At 44.5% G+C, this 18,692-nt stretch overlaps 2 protein-coding genes across 2 annotated transcripts; both read right to left on the reverse strand.

The window, feature by feature from the left end:
• Positions 1-1,564: 1,564 nt before the first annotated feature.
• LOC120699792 lies at positions 1,565-3,509 on the reverse strand. The gene is made up of 3 exons (XM_039983871.1): positions 3,364-3,509; positions 2,844-2,914; positions 1,565-2,302 (listed from the first exon to the last, which is right to left on the reverse strand). Exons 1-3 carry the CDS (start codon positions 3,459-3,461, stop codon positions 1,728-1,730), a joined length of 744 nt encoding a protein of 247 aa, XP_039839805.1. The 5' UTR covers positions 3,462-3,509; the 3' UTR covers positions 1,565-1,727.
• Positions 3,510-10,355: 6,846 nt separating this feature from the next.
• On the reverse strand, positions 10,356-11,719 carry LOC120701557 (HIPL2 protein-like). The gene is made up of 2 exons (XM_039985558.1): positions 11,182-11,719; positions 10,356-11,063 (listed from the first exon to the last, which is right to left on the reverse strand). The coding sequence occupies exons 1-2, from the start codon at positions 11,527-11,529 to the stop codon at positions 10,800-10,802; spliced, it is 612 nt and encodes a 203-aa protein (XP_039841492.1). The 5' UTR covers positions 11,530-11,719; the 3' UTR covers positions 10,356-10,799.
• Between the last annotated feature and the right edge of the window lie 6,973 nt (positions 11,720-18,692).

Here is an 18,692-nt window from a genome sequence, read left to right on the forward strand (position 1 = left end):
CCCACCGTGTCATTCACTGGGAGTGGCAAATTCACGAGTGGTCAGTGTTTGCAATCCTAATATTGCAATTTTTTCATATACTACGGTTGTGTTTAGATGTGAAAAGTTTGCGAAAAGTGAAGCTGAAAAGTATTGTAGTATTTTTTATTTGTATGTGGTAAATATTTGTCCTATCATGAGCTAACTATGCTCAAAAGATTCATTTCGCAATGTACATCCAAACTGTGCAATAAGTTGTTTTGTTTACCCACATTTAGTGTTACATGCATGCGTCATTTGCTATATTTAATATTTCGATTTGATTTCGATGTGATGGAAAGTTTGGAAAATTTGAAAGAACTAAACACAACCTACTAGACTTTGCTATATACTATGCTGCACCTACCATTCTCCTCTCTCAATCTCATCACAGCCTCCCAGGCGGCCAGGCCAGGGCCTTCAGGCACCCGCTGCTGCTGCTGTTGCTCGTGTGGGTATGCAGCTGCCGCTGCGCTTGCGGCGGCTACTCGTCCCCTTCAACTGCAGTCATTTCGTCGGTATGCGCCGCCGCCTCCGGTGAGTGCAGTGGCCCCTGCCTCACATGCACCTTGCTTTACGTATCACCCTCCTCCGGTCCTGCCTCCTGCACCTTCTCTTGTTCTTCGTCTGCATGCCGATCGGTACGGTACGGTGTTCAATAATACTTTCATTCTTGAGGTTTTCCTTGCACGACCTCCCGAACGCGGGAGCTCCATGGTGTGAGCTCCGCCGATCGAGCTGCAGTCCCGGCGGCGCAGGAGAACGAGCAGGGCGGGATACACCAAACTGGCACTTCAGCTTGAGCTGCTGCTCATGGCACTGCTGCTCCAGTGGCACCACAGATTAACGACACAATAACTATATATACGCCTACTGGTGATCAAGATACAAATTGTCGAGTCGGGTCTGTGTAAAAATACAAGAGAGTATATATCCACACATTTTTATGTATTTGAAAATTGGAACTCATAACATATATTGTTAGGCTACAATCATAGAATATATATGCCACTATGGCAGAATTTATTTGTTATTACAAGGATCTCTCATCAGCTGCTTTCCATTACGTTACATGCATTCTACTAGTACAACCATTTCACCCAATTGAGTTACTAGTTAAATATTAATCAACCCTTCGGCTTCTTTGAAATGTTTAGAGGAACTGAGATATGAATTATTAGCCCAATATTTGATCCAATGAACATGAAATTTTTACCACAGCTCAAGAATATAATTATTAACCCACCATAAAAATTTCACCATAATTGGACCAAGGAAAAATGTAGATATAAGTTAATTACAAAAAAGTATATATCTAAAAGTAAAAAATGAGTTTCACTAAATTATATCATATCATATGTTCACTGCATAGATCTACTCATGTGGAGTCCAACAAAATCAAATTTTCTATTTTATAATTTTTAAAATATTTATCCAAAATAAACATAAAAGAAAAAGACTAAAACCACTAAGAGAAACTGGCCAACAAGGTCATATGTCTGGTGTCGCGAGTTTCAAATTCATGACAAAAATGAAAACATTTTTTTGAGAAACCGGGACTAAATTTTATTCATATGTTTTGGTGATTACAGCCCACAATTTACAAAGACATCCCTGAAAGATAAAGAAATTACACTGTAGTCATCGTAAGCTTCTCCCGGACCTACTCGCCACCGGCGGCCGGAGCATGCAGCTTGAAGCCGACCTCCTCACTGGCGAAGAAACACGGTTTTTTGATGCCGTCTTGAGCAGCACATCGCTTTCAACGTGCCTTGTTGACGCTGAATGACCCGGCTGAACAAGATCGGCCATCGCATTGCCAGACGATGAGGAATCTGATGCCTCAAGAACTGCCAGAAGCCCCGAATCGCCGAACGACGAGGTACCCAGAAGGGGAACTGTACCACCAAAACAGGTGGGAAGAACCAACTCGATTTCTCGGGTTGGAACAACAAACCCACAGAGGATACTAACCTCACAAGGCAGCCACGAACAGCCCTACCTTGGAGGGACAAAAAAATCCTCCAACCAACAGAAGTCATGTCGATGGTTGCTAGGCCAACGATGCCACAGGCAAAACGGGCACACCCGGCGACAGAAAGCTCACAGAGGAATCGAAGACCGACGCACAAGAAAACGAAGAAACGAACCTCGTCGAAATCAAATCCTCCGCATAAAACGCCAGCTTCATGCTCCGTACGCCCATGAAGCACCGTCAAGCACCTACCACCACGGACACAAACCACTGCCTGGAAGCCATGGAGAATACACTCCAACTCTAACCCTAGCACACAAAGACAGAAGCTAAGAAAACAAGGGTACATACAACGGCCTCCCATTCCGCAATTCCTCCCCATCTCCAGCGCTAGAACGGCCTCCGAAGACGAGGAGGAATTGACGGAATCGGCGCCGGAAATCAGAAATCGCTTGCGAGTCGCCCGTGATCTACTGTAGCTTGGGGAAAGAACACTCGAGAGAATTTTTTGATTAAAAAAAAACTTAGTCCACGGGGAGGTGAATTGGACCTTTTCCATTTCTTTTTGCTACCTGAACTAGGTGGTGGTTCAGCCCATGGGCCTGCGTGTGGAGTCCAGGGGAATAAATGGATTACCAGCAGATGTGCTACTATATCAAATCAAGTAATCAACTCACTTATAAACTAAAGATATGGTCAATGAACTCATCAACTAGAGTCATGAGAACCCTGATAAGTATGCAAAGTATCAGATAGTAGAATATACTAATTACCAGCTGACTTTTTTCTTGATATGCTATTAGATCATCAGCATGTAAAGAGATATAATACTACTGAGTTGACAAATTACCAATTGTGGCCTGCTGCAAGCTGGTCAAATGGCACAGACAACTGTTGCATATGGCCTGTGGGTTGCTCCACCTGCAGAATTGGAAGAAGAAATTAGCCATAGCCGTTACAATCAAATTACAAGAAATGAATTATATGAAGAACTGCCAATCATCTTAACCATACTCACATGGTCGCACCACATACGCTGAAGTGGAGAATTTTTTTAAAAAATATTATTTTAATAAAAACATGTAGAAATAAATACCATAAAATAAAAGTTCAAAATTTGATAATCTGTCGGCTAATAGAAAGCCGATAGGTCCTCTGTCGGCCATCAGAGAGCCAAAAGGAGCTGCTCGGGCCTTGAGGAGCCGATAAGTTCCAGTCGGTGATCCTGTCGGCCGCTGGAGGGCCGACAGACCGAAGAGCTGTTTGCTTTGCGATTGGATATGGGAGAGGGGGAGAAAGGAGCAGAGGTTTGCGATTGGATAGGAGAGCAAGGGGAAAGAGAGGAGCAGAGATGAGTGTAGCACTAGAACCTGCTTTGCTTGCTTGCTTCCTGGGTACCTGCTATTGCTAGCTTCTCGGAGGAGAAGATGGACAATGGCGTGTGGGATCGATGTGCAGATGCCCGCATCGATGCGCCGTCGCCTGATTCGAGATGAGAGAGAGCCTGGAAGATTAATTTAGACTAGTTTGGTAGGCGCGCTATATGCACGCCCGTATAGAAAATTGCTAACTCGAAGTAATATTTTTTTTACTGTTCTCGAAAGAGGATCAAACGATGTTTTATATTATATAAAAAAATATATTACTGTGAAATACGAAATTATTTTTTTTGTATAAAAATGTATATTTTTTATTTTACAATAGACTTGTAGTGTGTAACGATAGGTATTATTGTCTTTTATGGACATCATGGACTTTTGAGATCGTATAGTACAGATAAGATGCTATGATATATTTTTTTAAGTTTGGTTTAGTACAATCAGTTAGTTAGATGGTAAATATTTTTAACGATCTAAAATTCTCAATTGATGTAAAATTAACACATAGGCTACCCCTTTATATATTGGATCATTCATATAAGTAAATGTTGTTAGAACTTTAGTCTCAAGTGTATATTAGATAACTGGTGCTATAAATATTAGGAAGTCTCAATTGTATATTAGATAACTGGTGTTTTAAATATTAGAAAACAAATATTGGGAAGTTTTTCTTTTTAAAAAAACAGAAGGCAGACCTATTCTGGAAAGGGTAAAAAAACCCTCACGAACAGTACTAAACAGTGTCGTGTGGGCCACTTGTGAACAGTTCTAAACAGTGCATGTGGCCCACTGTGAACAGTACATATGGCCCACGGTGAATAATGTTGTGTGGGCCCCACGTGGGGCCAGAACTCACGGCGTTGCGCCTATTCTTGGCCCTAGTATATGTACTCAATGCCCACCTCCTTCCGGAGCAGGCTAGCAGCTGGGGCTGTGGAGCTTCCCCGTGCGTGGCCGGGGCCGCGGAGGACTCTCGCCCGCGCCGGAGGGCTCGCACGCCGGCGGCGGCGGAGCTCGCAGCTGCCGCTCGCATGGACCTCGGCATTTAGCTGGCCGTGTCGGCCCACCAACAACCAATAGGCCTCGGCCCATCAGCATCAGGCAACGCAATCGGCCAGATGAGCGTCAGAGCAACCGATCAAGTAATCCCCACTTGATAAAGATCCTGTAGCAAGTTTTTTATTGTAATTTTAACAAGTATACCTTTTTTATGTAACTATTTATTTCGATTTTCGAAACAGATCTATTTACCATTTTCAAATACACAAACTCAACAGATAAAAGGTAATTAGATCAATGTTTGGAAAAGGTTGAATTGAAAAGCATCAATTATATGTGTGATTGGAGAAAGTAGGCCCTGTTTAGTTCCCAAAAAAAATTTATACAGTATCCGTCACATCAAATGTTCGGACACATATATGGAGTATTAAATGCAGTTGAAAAAATAACTAATTATACAGTCTAACTGATTAGCACGAGATGAATCTTTTAAGCCTAATTAGTCCATGATTGGACATTATTTGTCAAGTAATAACTAAATGTGCTACAGTATCAGAACCAACAACTTTTCACCAACTAAACAGGACTACCCAATGTTTCAATGATATGATTAATTCTTACCCAAAATATCTAATACTCTCTCTCTTTGTCTCTCTCTCTGTTCCTCTAAACATTGCATGAAGGGCCAAGGGTTCATTAGTAATTAATTAGTAACTCAACAGAATGAAAAGGATGTAATAGTAGAATGACTGGTAGAATGCATGGAGAGCAGCCGAGAGATCCTTGTAATAACAAATAAATTCTACCACAGTGAAGGGCCAAGGGTTCATTAATAATTAATCAGTAACCCAACTGGGTGAAAAGGATGTACTAGTAGAATGCATGGAGAGCAGCGGAGAGATCCTTGTAATAACAAATAAATTCTACCATAGTGGCATATATATGCTATGATTGTAGCCTAACAATATATGTTTATGAGTTCCAATTTTCAAACACACAAAAATGCATGGATATACCTCCACGTGTCTGGTTTGCCGAGTGTTAAGGCAGTGGCACTCGGCAAACGTTCAAATCTTTGCCGAGTGCCAGTACTTTAGCACTCGGCAAAGTGACTGCGTTGCTGACCTGTGCAAGCTCCTTTGCCGAGTGTTTTGGCTTAAACACTCGGCAAAGTGGTGAATTTTTCTTTTTTTTGTTTCGTTTTTCTCTGTTTTTCCATACAAATACAACAGAAATATATGTGATTGCAGAGGTCAATACAGGCAGTTATAGTCCATCACATATGATTGACAATGACGAGAATGACATCGATACAAATAACACACTCCATCACATATATCACAAGTCCAATACATAACACGAGTCCGATACATAACACAAGTCCATCACATAGAATATAGTCCACATGTCACAAGTCCGATACATAACACTAGTCCATAAAACAGAATATAGTCCGATACATATAATAAGTCCAATACACTAGTACTACAAGGCACTCACTGCTCAGGTCTGTGGGGCCAAATTATTCCCTGGGTGCTCAGGAATAATCAACGACACAAATATGGTTTGTCGTTGAAAGAGAACACCGGGGGGGGGGGATTCAAGGGAATAACGAACACGGGCCAACATGAGTACGATGCGGCCATCATACCATAAGGATTGAACCCATCGGTTGCTAGCGCAACACGTACATTACGAGCTTCTTTAGCTTTCTCATGATGAATCTCATCAAAATGAGTCCATGACTCACTGTCGGAGGGATGCACCATCTTATCTGGGTTGTATCGAACACCTTTTTTGTGCCATATCATCTGTTTCGCGGTTTCCTCGGTCATATAGAGTCTTTGGATCCTTTGAATGAACGGAAGGTAACGTACGATTTTCACAGGAATCGTGAGCTGCCTCTTAGGCTGACCGTCACCTGCATCCACCTCCAGGAATCTTGAGGATTTGCATTTTGGACAGTAAGTTTCAGCCTCGTGCTCTTTCCTAAATAAAATGCACCCATTAGAACAAGAATGTATCTGCTCATATGGCATCTTCAGTGCACTAAGGATTTTCGTCGCCTGATACATTGTCTTGGGCAGAATGTGATCTTCCGGAAGAATGCTCCCAAAAACGGTCAACATACTATCAAAGGCGTCTCGGCTCAGGCCAAACTGGGACTTTAAGGCCATAAGGCGTCCAATGCCGTCCAGCTGAGAAACCTTTGTTTGGCCGTGAAGAGGTTTCTGTGCCGCCTCCAACATCTCGTAAAACGACTTTGTGCTTGCCTCTGGCTCCTCCTCCTGCGGTCCTTCACCGAAATGTGCCTCCTCATAGTCGTGTAACATGTCCCCAATCCCACCAGCAGCATCACATTCATCGATGCGTTGCCTCACGACCTCGTCCCTCATACGATGGGTTTCACCGTGAAAGATCCACCGGGTATAGTCTGGCATAAATCCATAATTGACAAGATGTTCGCCCATGACCTTCTTTGTCTTTCGTTTCTGGTTTCCACAACTCTTGCAGGGACACCACATGAATCTCGACCCTTTAGCTTGCGCCCATGCCCCTTCCAAGAACTGGTTAGTCTTCTCAATCCATTCATTGGTCATGCTAGCTCGACTTACCCGGCCGGTGTACATCCACTCACGGTTATCCATCTTTCAAGATATCAGCGACTACTATCAAAATTCGGCTTAGTCTAGTAGGTAAGGATAGGTCCTAATCCCACCCGACCATGCGTAGATGCGGTCAGCTTCCATGATCCAATCCTATCCGAGACAAAATTTCGGCAGCACCTCCCCGCTGTTCTCTAGATACACGTCCCGAAAGGGAGATTGTGTATCCCGAGAACAACAGGGAGGTGATGCCGAAACTCTGACTCGGATCGGAGCCGACCATAGAACCTGACCCCATCTACGCATCCTCGGGCTGTCCAAAGAAGCGTGGATAATTCGAAACAGATACGATTAAAGATATGCAGAAAAAACTGCATATCTCCACTCGTATCTCTTCCGAACGGGAGACGCCTAACTAGTTTACGCGATCTACGAACATGATTTCCTAAATAAACTAAAAAACATAAAAAATAAACTACATCAGACTTTAAAACTAAATAAATATTTAAATCAGACTTCAAAACTAACTAAATATTTAGAAACTAACTAAACATATAAATAATATTCTAAATAAACTATAAACCAAATAAACTAAATAAATTAACAAAAAATACAAATTAATTACCTTGGCGTGGGGTGGGGGGCGACGGGGCGGAGCCGAGGCGGCGGTGGGGCGCCGCTGGGCTCGAGGCGGCGGCAGCGCCGGTCGTGTGCGGCGGTGGGGAGGCGCGGGGCCCGGGGCGAAGCCGGCGACGGCTGCGGGCGGCGGCGGCGGGAGGCCCGGGGCGGCGCGGTGGGACCTGGGGCGGCGCGGCGGGGCGTGGCCGGGGCACCGCGGCGGGTCGGGGGCGCGGCGCGGTGGTGGGGAGGCGCGGGGCCCGGGGCGGAACCGGCGACGGCCGCGAGCAGCGCGCGGGGCTCGGGCAGCGGCGGCACGGGCGCGGCCGGCGGCGGAGCGGGGCATGGGGCCGCGGGCGCGCGGCGAGCGGGCGGCGCGGGGCACGGGCCCGGGGCGGCGGCGGCACAGCCGCGGACGGCGGTGGCGCGGGGCACGGGGCCGCGGGCGGCGAGCGGGGCAGCGGCGGCGGGAGGCCCGGCCGCGGACAGCGAGGGGCCCGGGGAGGCGCGCGGCCGGGGCGGCGCGGCGGGTCGGGTGCGTGAGCGGGGGGGGGGGGGGGCGTGGATGAAGAAATGAGTTAAGTTCGGGCACCGGGGGGGTTATCCCCGTTATCTGCCGTGTGCCTGGATCCGGCACTCGGCAAACTATGCCTATGCCGAGTGCCAAATCACAACACTCGGCAAATGGTTTTTTTAAAATATTTGATTCATTTCTTTGCCGAGTGCCGGACCAGGTGGCACTCGGCAACCTGGTCCGGCATATTGATGAGCTATGTTAAATCCAAAAGCAATGATACTGAAATTAATATAATGTAAAAAACATATTATTTCATGCATAACTATTCCAAACTCAAATTAACATAATTTTAATTTCAAGTTTCATGATTTTATGCAAGAAAACCTATTATTTCATGTGTTTCTAAAGTCAAATTGAATTTATATCAACAAATTCGTTTTGATGAGGTATGTATAAAAAATTTAGTGACTACCAACTAAATAATTTGCCAAAATAAAACAACAAATTATGGTTCATGATTTCATGCAAAAAACCCTATTATTTCATATGTTTAAAGATCAACTTAAAACTAAATATAATGATTTTCAATATGTGCCAAAAATAATTTAATATATAGATAACAAATTCAAAAATCAACCAAATTTTCACAAGACACATGTTTTGTTGTTATTTCTCTATATAAAAAGTTTCACATTGAAAATCATATGCAACTTTCATTTCAACCACAAATCCAACCGGATACTAAACATCTCTCCGAAACTTCTTCGGAGATTCTCCGACTTGTGAGCGGCGTACATTGTCACGTGTCCGAAGCACTGTCAATTTTTTTCCACTCTATCCTCGCATGAAACCAAGAGTTTTGCACAATTCCCATGATTTTCAGACATTGCATGCTATTTTTGGTTTTTTTCCGAACGTCCGTGCACACGCTTGTGATCAAGTTTCCTGATAAAGATGCTTCAACTTTTAAGTTCTTTCGTGCATACGGCATCAGTTTTGATTCTGGTACATAAATATCAAATTTCCATTCATTGATTTCGAAATTTTGACCCACTTCTAATTTAATATTAACTTCGAATGATTATTCCCCGCAAACAAAAAATTAACAGAAAATAGTAAACCAATCAATAAAAGTTTTTTATGTTACTAGGGATTAAATTATCAAATTTAACTAGAGACCAAAAAAATTTGAAGGTCAAAAAAAATTTACCCAATTTTGCCGAGTACCTAAGCGCTCCAGCACTCGGCAAAAGAAAATTTGCCGAGAGCCAGGCTCGAGGCACTCGGCAAAATATCCCCTTTGCCGAGTGCCAGGTGGTGGCACTCGGCAAAGATTTGACGCCATCAGCCCCCCTAACGGGCGTCGCACGGCGGGCGCGCGTGATGGGCACGTGCGCCGGATTTGCCGAGTGCCGCCAGGCCAGCACTCGACAAAGGTGACAGTTTGCCGAGTGCCATTCGTTGCCGACAGCTGGCACTCGGCAAAGCTCGGGCATGCCGTGTGACAGATGTTTGCCGAGTGCTCGTGTCCTGGCACTCGGCAAAGCACATCTTTGCCGAGTGTCCGTGTTCTGGTACTCGGCAAAGGCCAAGACACTCGGCAAATTTGGGTTTTCCGGTAGTGGATGGATGGCGCCTGGCCGGCTGTTGGACGGCCGTGGTCGACGACGACCGAGATGGCGGCCGTGGCCGGAGAGGCGCTGTAGTTGGAGATCAGGTAGACCTGCTCGTTCTGTTGCTGCATGCTCGTTTGCATTTACACAAGTTCATATTATTAAGCCATGAGATATATATAATACGTACTGATTCTTTTTATTGACAGAAATTGAATACAATTATATATACAAGGCTAATTAGAATTAATATTTCCTCGCAAACAAATTAGAGTTAATATTAAATTAAGATTTATAGTTAATAATTATAATTATGAAATTATCTATCTCACGCTCTCTTTCATCTATGAAATATTCTAACACATACTCTAAAATATGTATTTATCATTATCTAGTTGTAATAAATTTCATTTTGCATATCACACCTTCATGTGTGTTTGATATATGTATTTATTAAACCATTTATTTATGAATTTTTATTCTTATCTCTTCCATCATAGATGAATACATGGCTAATGATAGAAATAATAATTTAGAATATCAAAACAATGCATTTTAATGTTTTATTATAATTATATAATTTAGATTCAGATTTAGAGGTTACTTTGACTTTTAATAATGAAATAATTGGTAATTCATACACAAATTTAGGGGTTTATTTATATTATTTTTACTTTCTTATAACAACATAGGTGTGTAATTTACACGAAGATTAGGAAGTTACATTAGATTTTTTATAATGGGAGAGATGTGTAATTTAGATACATAGTTAGAGGTTACTTTAGTCCATTTTTGTAATAGCAAAGGTGTGTATTTATTAGGAAATATAACAAATCATATAACTATTATAATTAGAGTTGTTAGATTGATAGCCGGATGTTTATGATTTTGTGAAAATTTTTAGAGTTTCTTTATTTTTCTTTTATGTTCATAGTGTACATCTAGGATTCTAATTAAGTGGCTTGACGTGGAAACTTCAGAGAGGAACCTCCAGCGTGTACTTATGTCACCGTACCTCATCCACTCCGGCGCAGTACAAGTCGGAAGGCCTCATGGAATCGAAGCTGCAGCCCCTCAGTCGCCGAGTCCACTGGCAAAAATCTGGGGCTCGTTGCCCGGTATGTGATCGACATCGAACCTGATGATTTTGCCCGAAAACGGGGAGCTCGCTTCGCCTCCTGCTCCATCACCGCGTCCCACGGCGAGGTAGAGATGCCCATCATCGCCACCCGGACGGAAGAAGATCTGGCCTCCACGCGCGTCCTCCAGCTGCGGCGGCAAACCCATGGCGAAGATACCCCTCACTTCAGTTGGAGCAGCTCGAGCTTGATGAGTCCCCTGATGAAAATCAAAGCAGCAGATCAAAGGGAAATTAAGCATCTAGATATAAGAGCAGCACATAGATCTCGATCTTCAAAATTTGGATATGTATTCTTGAGACGAAGTAGGACGTTACCATGCCATAGTCAACGCCCTTCGTGGTGAACTCCTCGACAACGAGCTGGTACCTGGATCCATTTCCAGCAGCAGCAGACGAGAATGATCCAGCGCCGCCGAACGCCGGCGAGGCGGCGCTATCGCAGGTGTAGGAGACAAACAAGCGTCCGTTGGTCGTGAATTCTGGGTGGAGCGCAAGTCCCGTCAGCCTGAGCGCCGAACCCGCGAGGTCGAGGATGATGGCCCCGTCGCCGTCGACCTGCAACGCCGCTCCGGAGCCCCGTGCTGGCACCGCGACGAGCCAGACCTTGCCGTCATCCTGGGTGTACAGAAAGGCCCTGCCGGAGCCGTCCGGGTGCGCCACCATGCCCAGGTTGGTGGCGGCGCCGGCGAGTCGCTCGAGGCATGTGCCAGCATCCTCTTGCTGGGGCTGGGAGGAGGAGGACGTCGACGGGGGCGGCGGAGTGGTGCACCGTGGGGGAATAGGCCTGATGCTGCCGGCATTGACCGGATTGGGAGAGGTCGTCGAGGGTATGCACCTCTGCACGCAAAGAGGGTAGGTACAAATTAAAGGAAATCAGCAACATCCAGAGATAGGCACCAGGCAGATAGCGCGCGAGGGGATCTGGAGACACTTTGGACGTTGGTTGGACAAAAAAAATGAAAGAAAGATTGAAAAGAAGAAAATTGGGCGTCGATGTAGATTAGCCCCCTTGCTTACTTGGCAGAGGATGGCCTTGACGATGGTGGCGCAGGCGGGGTTGGAGGCGGGCACGTTCAGGGCCTCGAACTGCTCTTTGAGCACGGCGTCGGCGGCGGGGTCGCAGCAGCTGAGGCCGACGACGTTGTCGCAGAAGCGCAGCGGCTGCGACAGCACCACCGGCATCCCTGCACATGGAATTAAAAATCATGTCAACAATAATTAATAACAAGTTAACAACACAGCAGCTTTTTTATATTATAGTTCAATTAACCATTCTAGATAAGCATCTATCTCTAAACAAGCATGGTAGTGAAAAACATTAATCATACAACAGTATTATCATCATCAACATATTCCACTTGTTACTCTATGTAGCAAAAGTGTTAAGCAGTCTCATTGTCCGTGAGCGGCGGAACGATTCGAATCGAGTTTATTAACCTTGCAAGGCAAACCTAACACACACTCCTGGAGCAATGATGGGTCACCCCAAGCAACCTTTCCCCTTTCTTCCCAGGTCGTGGATCAGGGCCACCCCCCTCAAGTACATGGCCTCATGGACTACGAATGACGCCCGGTCGTGCCAACACGTGTACTTGCTAGGGAACAAATTCAAGAGGGTGGGAGAAGTCCACTTGCCGGTCCAATCAGGTACCGAGCTTACCGATTACCATATTCTCGGCTTGTGGCTAGTACGTTCAAATGCTTAACAACCACTACCACACACTGCGACCTTAGTACATTATTCCTACACGGACGGAGTCTCATGATCCCGCCGTAAATCTTATGATTGCAGTATGTGGTAAAACAGTCAAATTCTATAGTCTCGCGAGTAGCAGAAAACTACTCGACTTTTACCGATCCTAGTTAGCAGAGCATCTAGTCGAGCTTATCTAAGGGTAAGCATTACAAAGGAACCTAGGATCATGCATCTAAGATTACAAACAACACCTGAAACTTAAATGCATAAATAAATAATAAATAATAGTACAACATAGATTGAAAATAATAGGAATTAGATGCACCGGGGCTTGCCTTCTTGGGCACTGCTAGCCTTGGGCTCGTCCGAACTTTGGTTCGGGTCTTGGATCAGTTCAAGAGCATTCTATTGCGCACCAACGGGCTCACTCTCGTGTGTCGGCACCAACTCGTATGTACCGTCAACAAGGTTGGCAGTTTCTATATGAATGCAAGGATGAAATTTATTACAATAAGATACAAAACACATTTCATTCCTTCACTATAGAGTTGTAATCCAACATAACATGTTGTATTGTGGTGAACTTAGTTAACTTCATTTACTGGGTAATCATTAATTGAGTAGTTTATAACTTTACTTTACTTCATAAAATGAACTGGGTGGCGGTTATTAATTTGAGTTAATATACATGAAGTTAATTTGACTATTTCAAATCATAAGCTAGAAATAGTTTCTGCAGTTACAAAATTTACAAAAGTTAGTACATCTAATCGTCAACTTGGAGTAAAAATTTCAGACATAAACAGTAAAGCATGTAAACATGAAAAATGATCAAAATAGAATATGCTTAACTGAAGATGATTTTACCCAGAACAAACTACAATAGTTCTGGAGCTCAAATTTTTATAGAGGTATTTAGACATGATTCTTAACCTACTGTAAATTGATCACAATTTTTGTAGACATAAAACAGGAACACTAAAATAGATAATCTTAACTCCTATTTAATAAGATTAAAATGTACAGAGAGTTATATATTGATTATTGGTCTCAAAGTTTTACCCAAGCCTAAGATAATCAGTATAAAGCGACAGTAAAAATTTCAGCATTTATATCCAGATACAAAACTAGAATGACATTTACTCATCTATTCTTATGCATAAATATTCTAGCTAGAAAATGTTAAGAACACATGCTCAAACTTTTTGTATAGCATCCATATACCTCTAATCTGACTGTGGTTAACTTTCATAGGCAAAAACTAACTATAGCTACCAGGAGAATACACAAACAAATCCATGTGACAGAAAGAGTAAATAATATCAACTGTTCTACTCAAGATTTGGTTCCCAAACTTTTCATGCGTGGTTATTTACTCAATAATAAGATTTGGTATAAATTTCAGATTTTTCGAGCTAGTACAACTATTCATAACAATATAGTGCTATTATTCAAGACTAAAATCAAAGATATAGCTACACAGTTTTGAAAATGACCGAACTTTGGCAGTAATGTTTATCTAGTGTTACAAGACCATGGAAAAAGTTTCATGTGCATTACTGTCCTAGAGCAACCAGAACCAAAATATCAATCTCTACCCTAGATCTAGCAAAGGCTAGGTTTTCATCTAGCTAAACATCTTATCTGATGCTCAAAATTTTACAGAAAGCTGGACATATCACAAACTATCTACCATCCAAAAATCAACTAAAGGTACTGAGTAGAGCTCCTAGAACATTCATATCCTATTTAATCTAATCTTTTTCCTAGATTAAAATGTAGGCGGATTCTGAAGATGTGCATGTAACAAAACTTGTATATATTATTGTAAGTATTCCAAAACATTTAGATTTGCATTTTTCTTATTTTTCTACAAATTCCTACGCATTTTCAAAGTTCACTGATTTGAGTTCTAGAGTTCATGTTCATTTCTCAGTCTAGCCCATGGAATCAAGTTTCTAAATTGCAGACAAGTCCTTCGCCGGGGAACTTGAACAGAGCCGTCGGTTCGGGCCGGATTCCGGTGAAGTCCGGCACCGGTGGTGAGGGGAAAGTTAGGGAAAACGGCGAGGAGGTCGGGCCGCACCTTTTGGTGGCCTTCTCTCTGCGGGAGATGGTCTGAGGAGGGCTTGCCTTGGCGAGCGGCGGCCGGCGGCGGCGCTCTGGCGGCGATGGGGAAGAACAGCCGGGTCGAGGAGCTTTAGTGTTGGTCTTGGGAGGTGGTGGTGGGGCCAAATCGGGCAATGTGTGGGTGGAGGACGGCGGTCCGTGGCGAGCTCGAGCTCGCCGGCAGCAATGGTGGCGGCGGCGGGCTGTGCGCGCGCAGGGGGCATGGCTCCCTTTTATAGGAAAGGGAGGAGGGGGAGAGTGGTCTGGGAAACGCAGCGCACCACCTGGGGGTGGCCGGTTTGGTCTAGGAAGGGCGGACAGCGAGGCGACGGCCGGCGGCAGTGCTGGCGGGCGTCAGGGTGGCGTGGCGGCCTTCCGCGCTGGCAAGGGCATGTGGCACGCGGAGGAGTAGTCAGAGAGGAGCGGAATCGCTTGAAACTGGGGGGGGCGCGGCCGAACCTGAAGGGGTTTGCCGTTTCCCCCGCGCCGGCGTACGGACGGCGTGCTGTGAGGGAGAGAGGTGAGAGAGAGTTAATGGCATTTTCGTAATTTTATCGAAGTTCAAAAATCCAGTTCTGTAGACTCCATTTTTCTCCCTCATCTTGGCATCAAATGAAAAACTCTTGAATACCATTTTTGTTCAATTTTTCGAGATCTACAACTTTCGTTTCAGGCACTTTTCCATTTGATCCATGATTTGTGAGCCATTTTAAAGAGTTCAAAAACTCTATAAAAGGATTCAATTAATTTGTTTATTAGGGATGAATTTGAGCCCACTTCCAATTAAACACATGTGACTAAATGTACCAGATTTTCATCCATAATATTTTGGTGCGATAATTTATACATGAAATATAGCTGAATCATTCTTTATTTGTCCTCACAAAGTGAAACCACTATTTGAATTGAATTTCATTTGCATTTTGTTGCCATTAATAATTTGTTTGTTCTCGCATTAATTCTCCTCTTTATTCTAATTTGTCAAATAATGACTTTTGAAAACTTAGGATGTCACAGGGAGCAAGAGACGGCGGCGGCGATTGGCTGAGGAAGGAGGCGGCGTGGCGGGCTGCGGTGTCAGGAGCATGAGGCGGTGGCGAGCGGCGTCAAGAGCAGGAGGGGGTGGCGGTGCATGAGTAAGGAGCAGCAGCATGAGTTAGAGTTGAGGAGATACAATGAACGGGATTGTTTGCATGAATGTTAAATACCGGAAGGTGGAGAAGAATTTTTTTTTGAAAAGATATAAGATTCTGGTCGAAGATAGGCAGGACTGTTGTGTGCTTTCTCGACTCGAGGCCTTTGTTGTCACCGATTGCCCCGCTGCCGGCGGCGGCCTAGATTGTTATTATGCGCTCAATGGGCCTTCTCAGAAACCCAATCCCTAACCTTGTGTTTTTTTATTTTTATATTTTTCAAAATCATTTTTTACAGAAATATATTTTTCATTTCATAATTTACAGATTTATACCCCTACCGCCCGGCTGCGGGGCGGCCGGCCCCCTGCCGCCCTCCTACCGGGCAGTAGGGACCTTAATATAAATAAAATTTATTTTTAATTGCATTTTGGCCCCTGGGGGGAGCCTGCGGCCCGGCTGCCGGGCGGGAGGCCTACCCGCCGCCCAGCAGGGGGCGGTAGGCCCCTCCCGCATGTTAAACCTTGACCGTCAGTGCGGCAGTGCGGCATTAGATGTGGTTTTAAATATTTTGGATAGAAATAAAAACCGTTAGTAAAGTAGATGAATATGAAAAGTATAACTTAGCAATTCATACACATACACAACTGAGAACGAAATAGGTGATGCATGAGAACGAAATAAGTATAACATGACGACATGTTCATAACAAAAATACAGAAACAACTAGAAGCACCTCCTAACCACCCCGGCCATGTCGACCTCTTTTACGCTGTGCGTGGACGTGGTCTGTAGGGTATGTGTGTCGGTCTGGAGGCCCTACGTCTCTACCTGGACGTCCGGTGGCCACATGTGTCTGGAAGGTAGGATCGGCCTGCTGGTTAGGTGTAGAAAATAACCGACTCCAGTCTTCGAAGTTCGCCTCCAAGGTATCTTGTGTGGCCCCTATGCAGTAGCAATTAAGATATCTTAATCATCGTCTTATAAGTCATCTATTTGGGTACATATTCATCATACGTACCTGTTGGTGGTGGGTACGAAGAAGGACCCATATCAGGAAGCTGGTGGTGCGATCCTATAAACCGTTCAAATTATTTAAAATATTCATAGAAATAAGAAGAACATGATAAATTTGGATTACAGATTAGGTATTTACCTTTGCGTTCCTTCTGCTGTCGCCATAGGGTAATACGAAGAAGGTCCCGCATCATATAAATGTTGTGATCCTATATGTAAATGCAAAAGGAATTAGACTTCATACCAAAATTAATTGAAATTAAGATATGGACTATATGTTTACCAAAATGTCGTGGTGGTGCCTGTGTTGGTTGAAATGACATCCCTGCAGCTGGTGCCATGGTACTAAATTGGGTCCCTCCGTGAGGTTGATAAGGTGGGTGTCCATCACCTGTATGGACTGAGAATTAATTGTTGTTATCAAAGTAGGAAGTCAGTAAGTATCCTCACATACCTGGATAATGCTGCTGAGACCAATAAGATGCTGGGGAAGGCTGCTGCTGTGTGGGACCACAAGGAAACGAGGTCGAGGCTTGAGACGAACCGTAGGAGTCCTCGTACGATGTCCGGCTACCAAAGGCTTCAAGCATGGAATGGGCTCTTTGTGAAACTCGAGTCCAGGCCGACTCTTGCTCATTCCTATCCATCATAGATCCCGCTCGAATCCTCATCAAATTCGCCTTGGCATCTATGTCCATCAACCTGCACATTTCAAAATGCATGCAAGAAAAAGAAAGACATTAACACTGTAATCCAAAGTATTTGAAAAGCGATGATAACTTTGACTCACCGCCCCAGCTAATGCCTCATTCCTATGTCGTGCATAGCCATCATGTGAGGTCGCAACATGCGGCTCTGGATGCATGTCAGCATATATGAAGCGGCAATGAGTCTTAGGCTGGTACCAGCTCAGGTACGCCCTGTACGAAGCCTTCGTGTGTGCAGGGGTTGGAAGCGCCACGTTCTCCTCTGCCTGGTCCCAGCCATCGACCCAAGGCTGCACCCTTGTCACCCACATGTTCGAGAAGGGTTGACCAGCCCTCGACAAACTAAATATTGATTAGTTAAAGCAGCAATGCATTATCACTGAAATGACATATGAATTGTTACCTGTGGTCATGACGTTGGACCCGATCTAATGCTGATAGCACAGGATACAACTGCCTTTAACCGAACTGCCTCCTGACTCTGTCCGGGCAGTGGGCCTCAATGTAAACGTCGTACACCAACGCTGTAGTTGTCATCCGAAGGCCCTGGTCCTGAGAGCAAACCGAAGATATCCCGAACAGTGCACGAGTGTTTATAGCCAACTGGGAGTAGGGCTCCCACACAACGTCTTCAGGTGTCAACCGATCAAACTCAGCTACAAACTCAGGATAGGACCGCTGAGACTGTACGTGGGCCCAACTCTTCTGCACGAAATTAATAATATATACCAATAAGAAATACAAAGAGGATCAAATAAAGCAACAGAATTGCCAACAGAATAGTATGAGTTGCAGTCATTTCCGTACCCGACGAGCATACCAGAGAGTCCCCATGGTCGGCCTATCATCCTCTGTGTCACCGTACATATCCAGCTCATACGGTGAGTGGTCAATAATCGGACGACCAATTGCTATCCTCTAGTACGACCAAAGCTGTAGCAGAATCGGACATCCTGTAAGAATTGCATTGTGCTTATTTTGCACCGATGCCTTGCAGAGGCCACGGTACGTGGCTGCAAGTACCGCTGAACCCCAACTGTATTGAGGCATTTTCTCCACAGCTGCCTCTGCGATCTCCTGTGCATAAGGCACAAGCACCCTATCCACATAGGCCCCGTGTGAGTTGTTGAACATTATGTATCCAAACAACCACAACAAGTATGC

Source organism: Panicum virgatum, chromosome 3K (genome assembly GCF_016808335.1).
Source record: "Panicum virgatum strain AP13 chromosome 3K, P.virgatum_v5, whole genome shotgun sequence".
Taxonomy (NCBI): Eukaryota; Viridiplantae; Streptophyta; class Magnoliopsida; order Poales; family Poaceae; genus Panicum; species Panicum virgatum.

Coding starts and splice junctions, on each gene's coding strand:
- LOC120699792 (XM_039983871.1), bottom strand. CDS start 3,461: ATGCGGGCATCTGCACATCGATCCCACACGCCATTGTCCATCTTCTCC. Junction 2,915..3,363: donor GAAGCAAGCAAGCAAAGCAG/GTTCTAGTGCTA, acceptor CCAATTCTGCAG/GTGGAGCAACCCACAGGCCA. Junction 2,303..2,843: donor CTTGCAGCAGGCCACAATTG/GTAATTTGTCAA, acceptor TTTGTGTGCTAG/GGTTAGAGTTGGAGTGTATT.
- LOC120701557 (XM_039985558.1), bottom strand. CDS start 11,529: ATGGTGGCGCACCCGGACGGCTCCGGCAGGGCCTTTCTGTACACCCAG. Junction 11,064..11,181: donor AGGGCGTTGACTATGGCATG/GTAACGTCCTAC, acceptor GATTTTCATCAG/GGGACTCATCAAGCTCGAGC.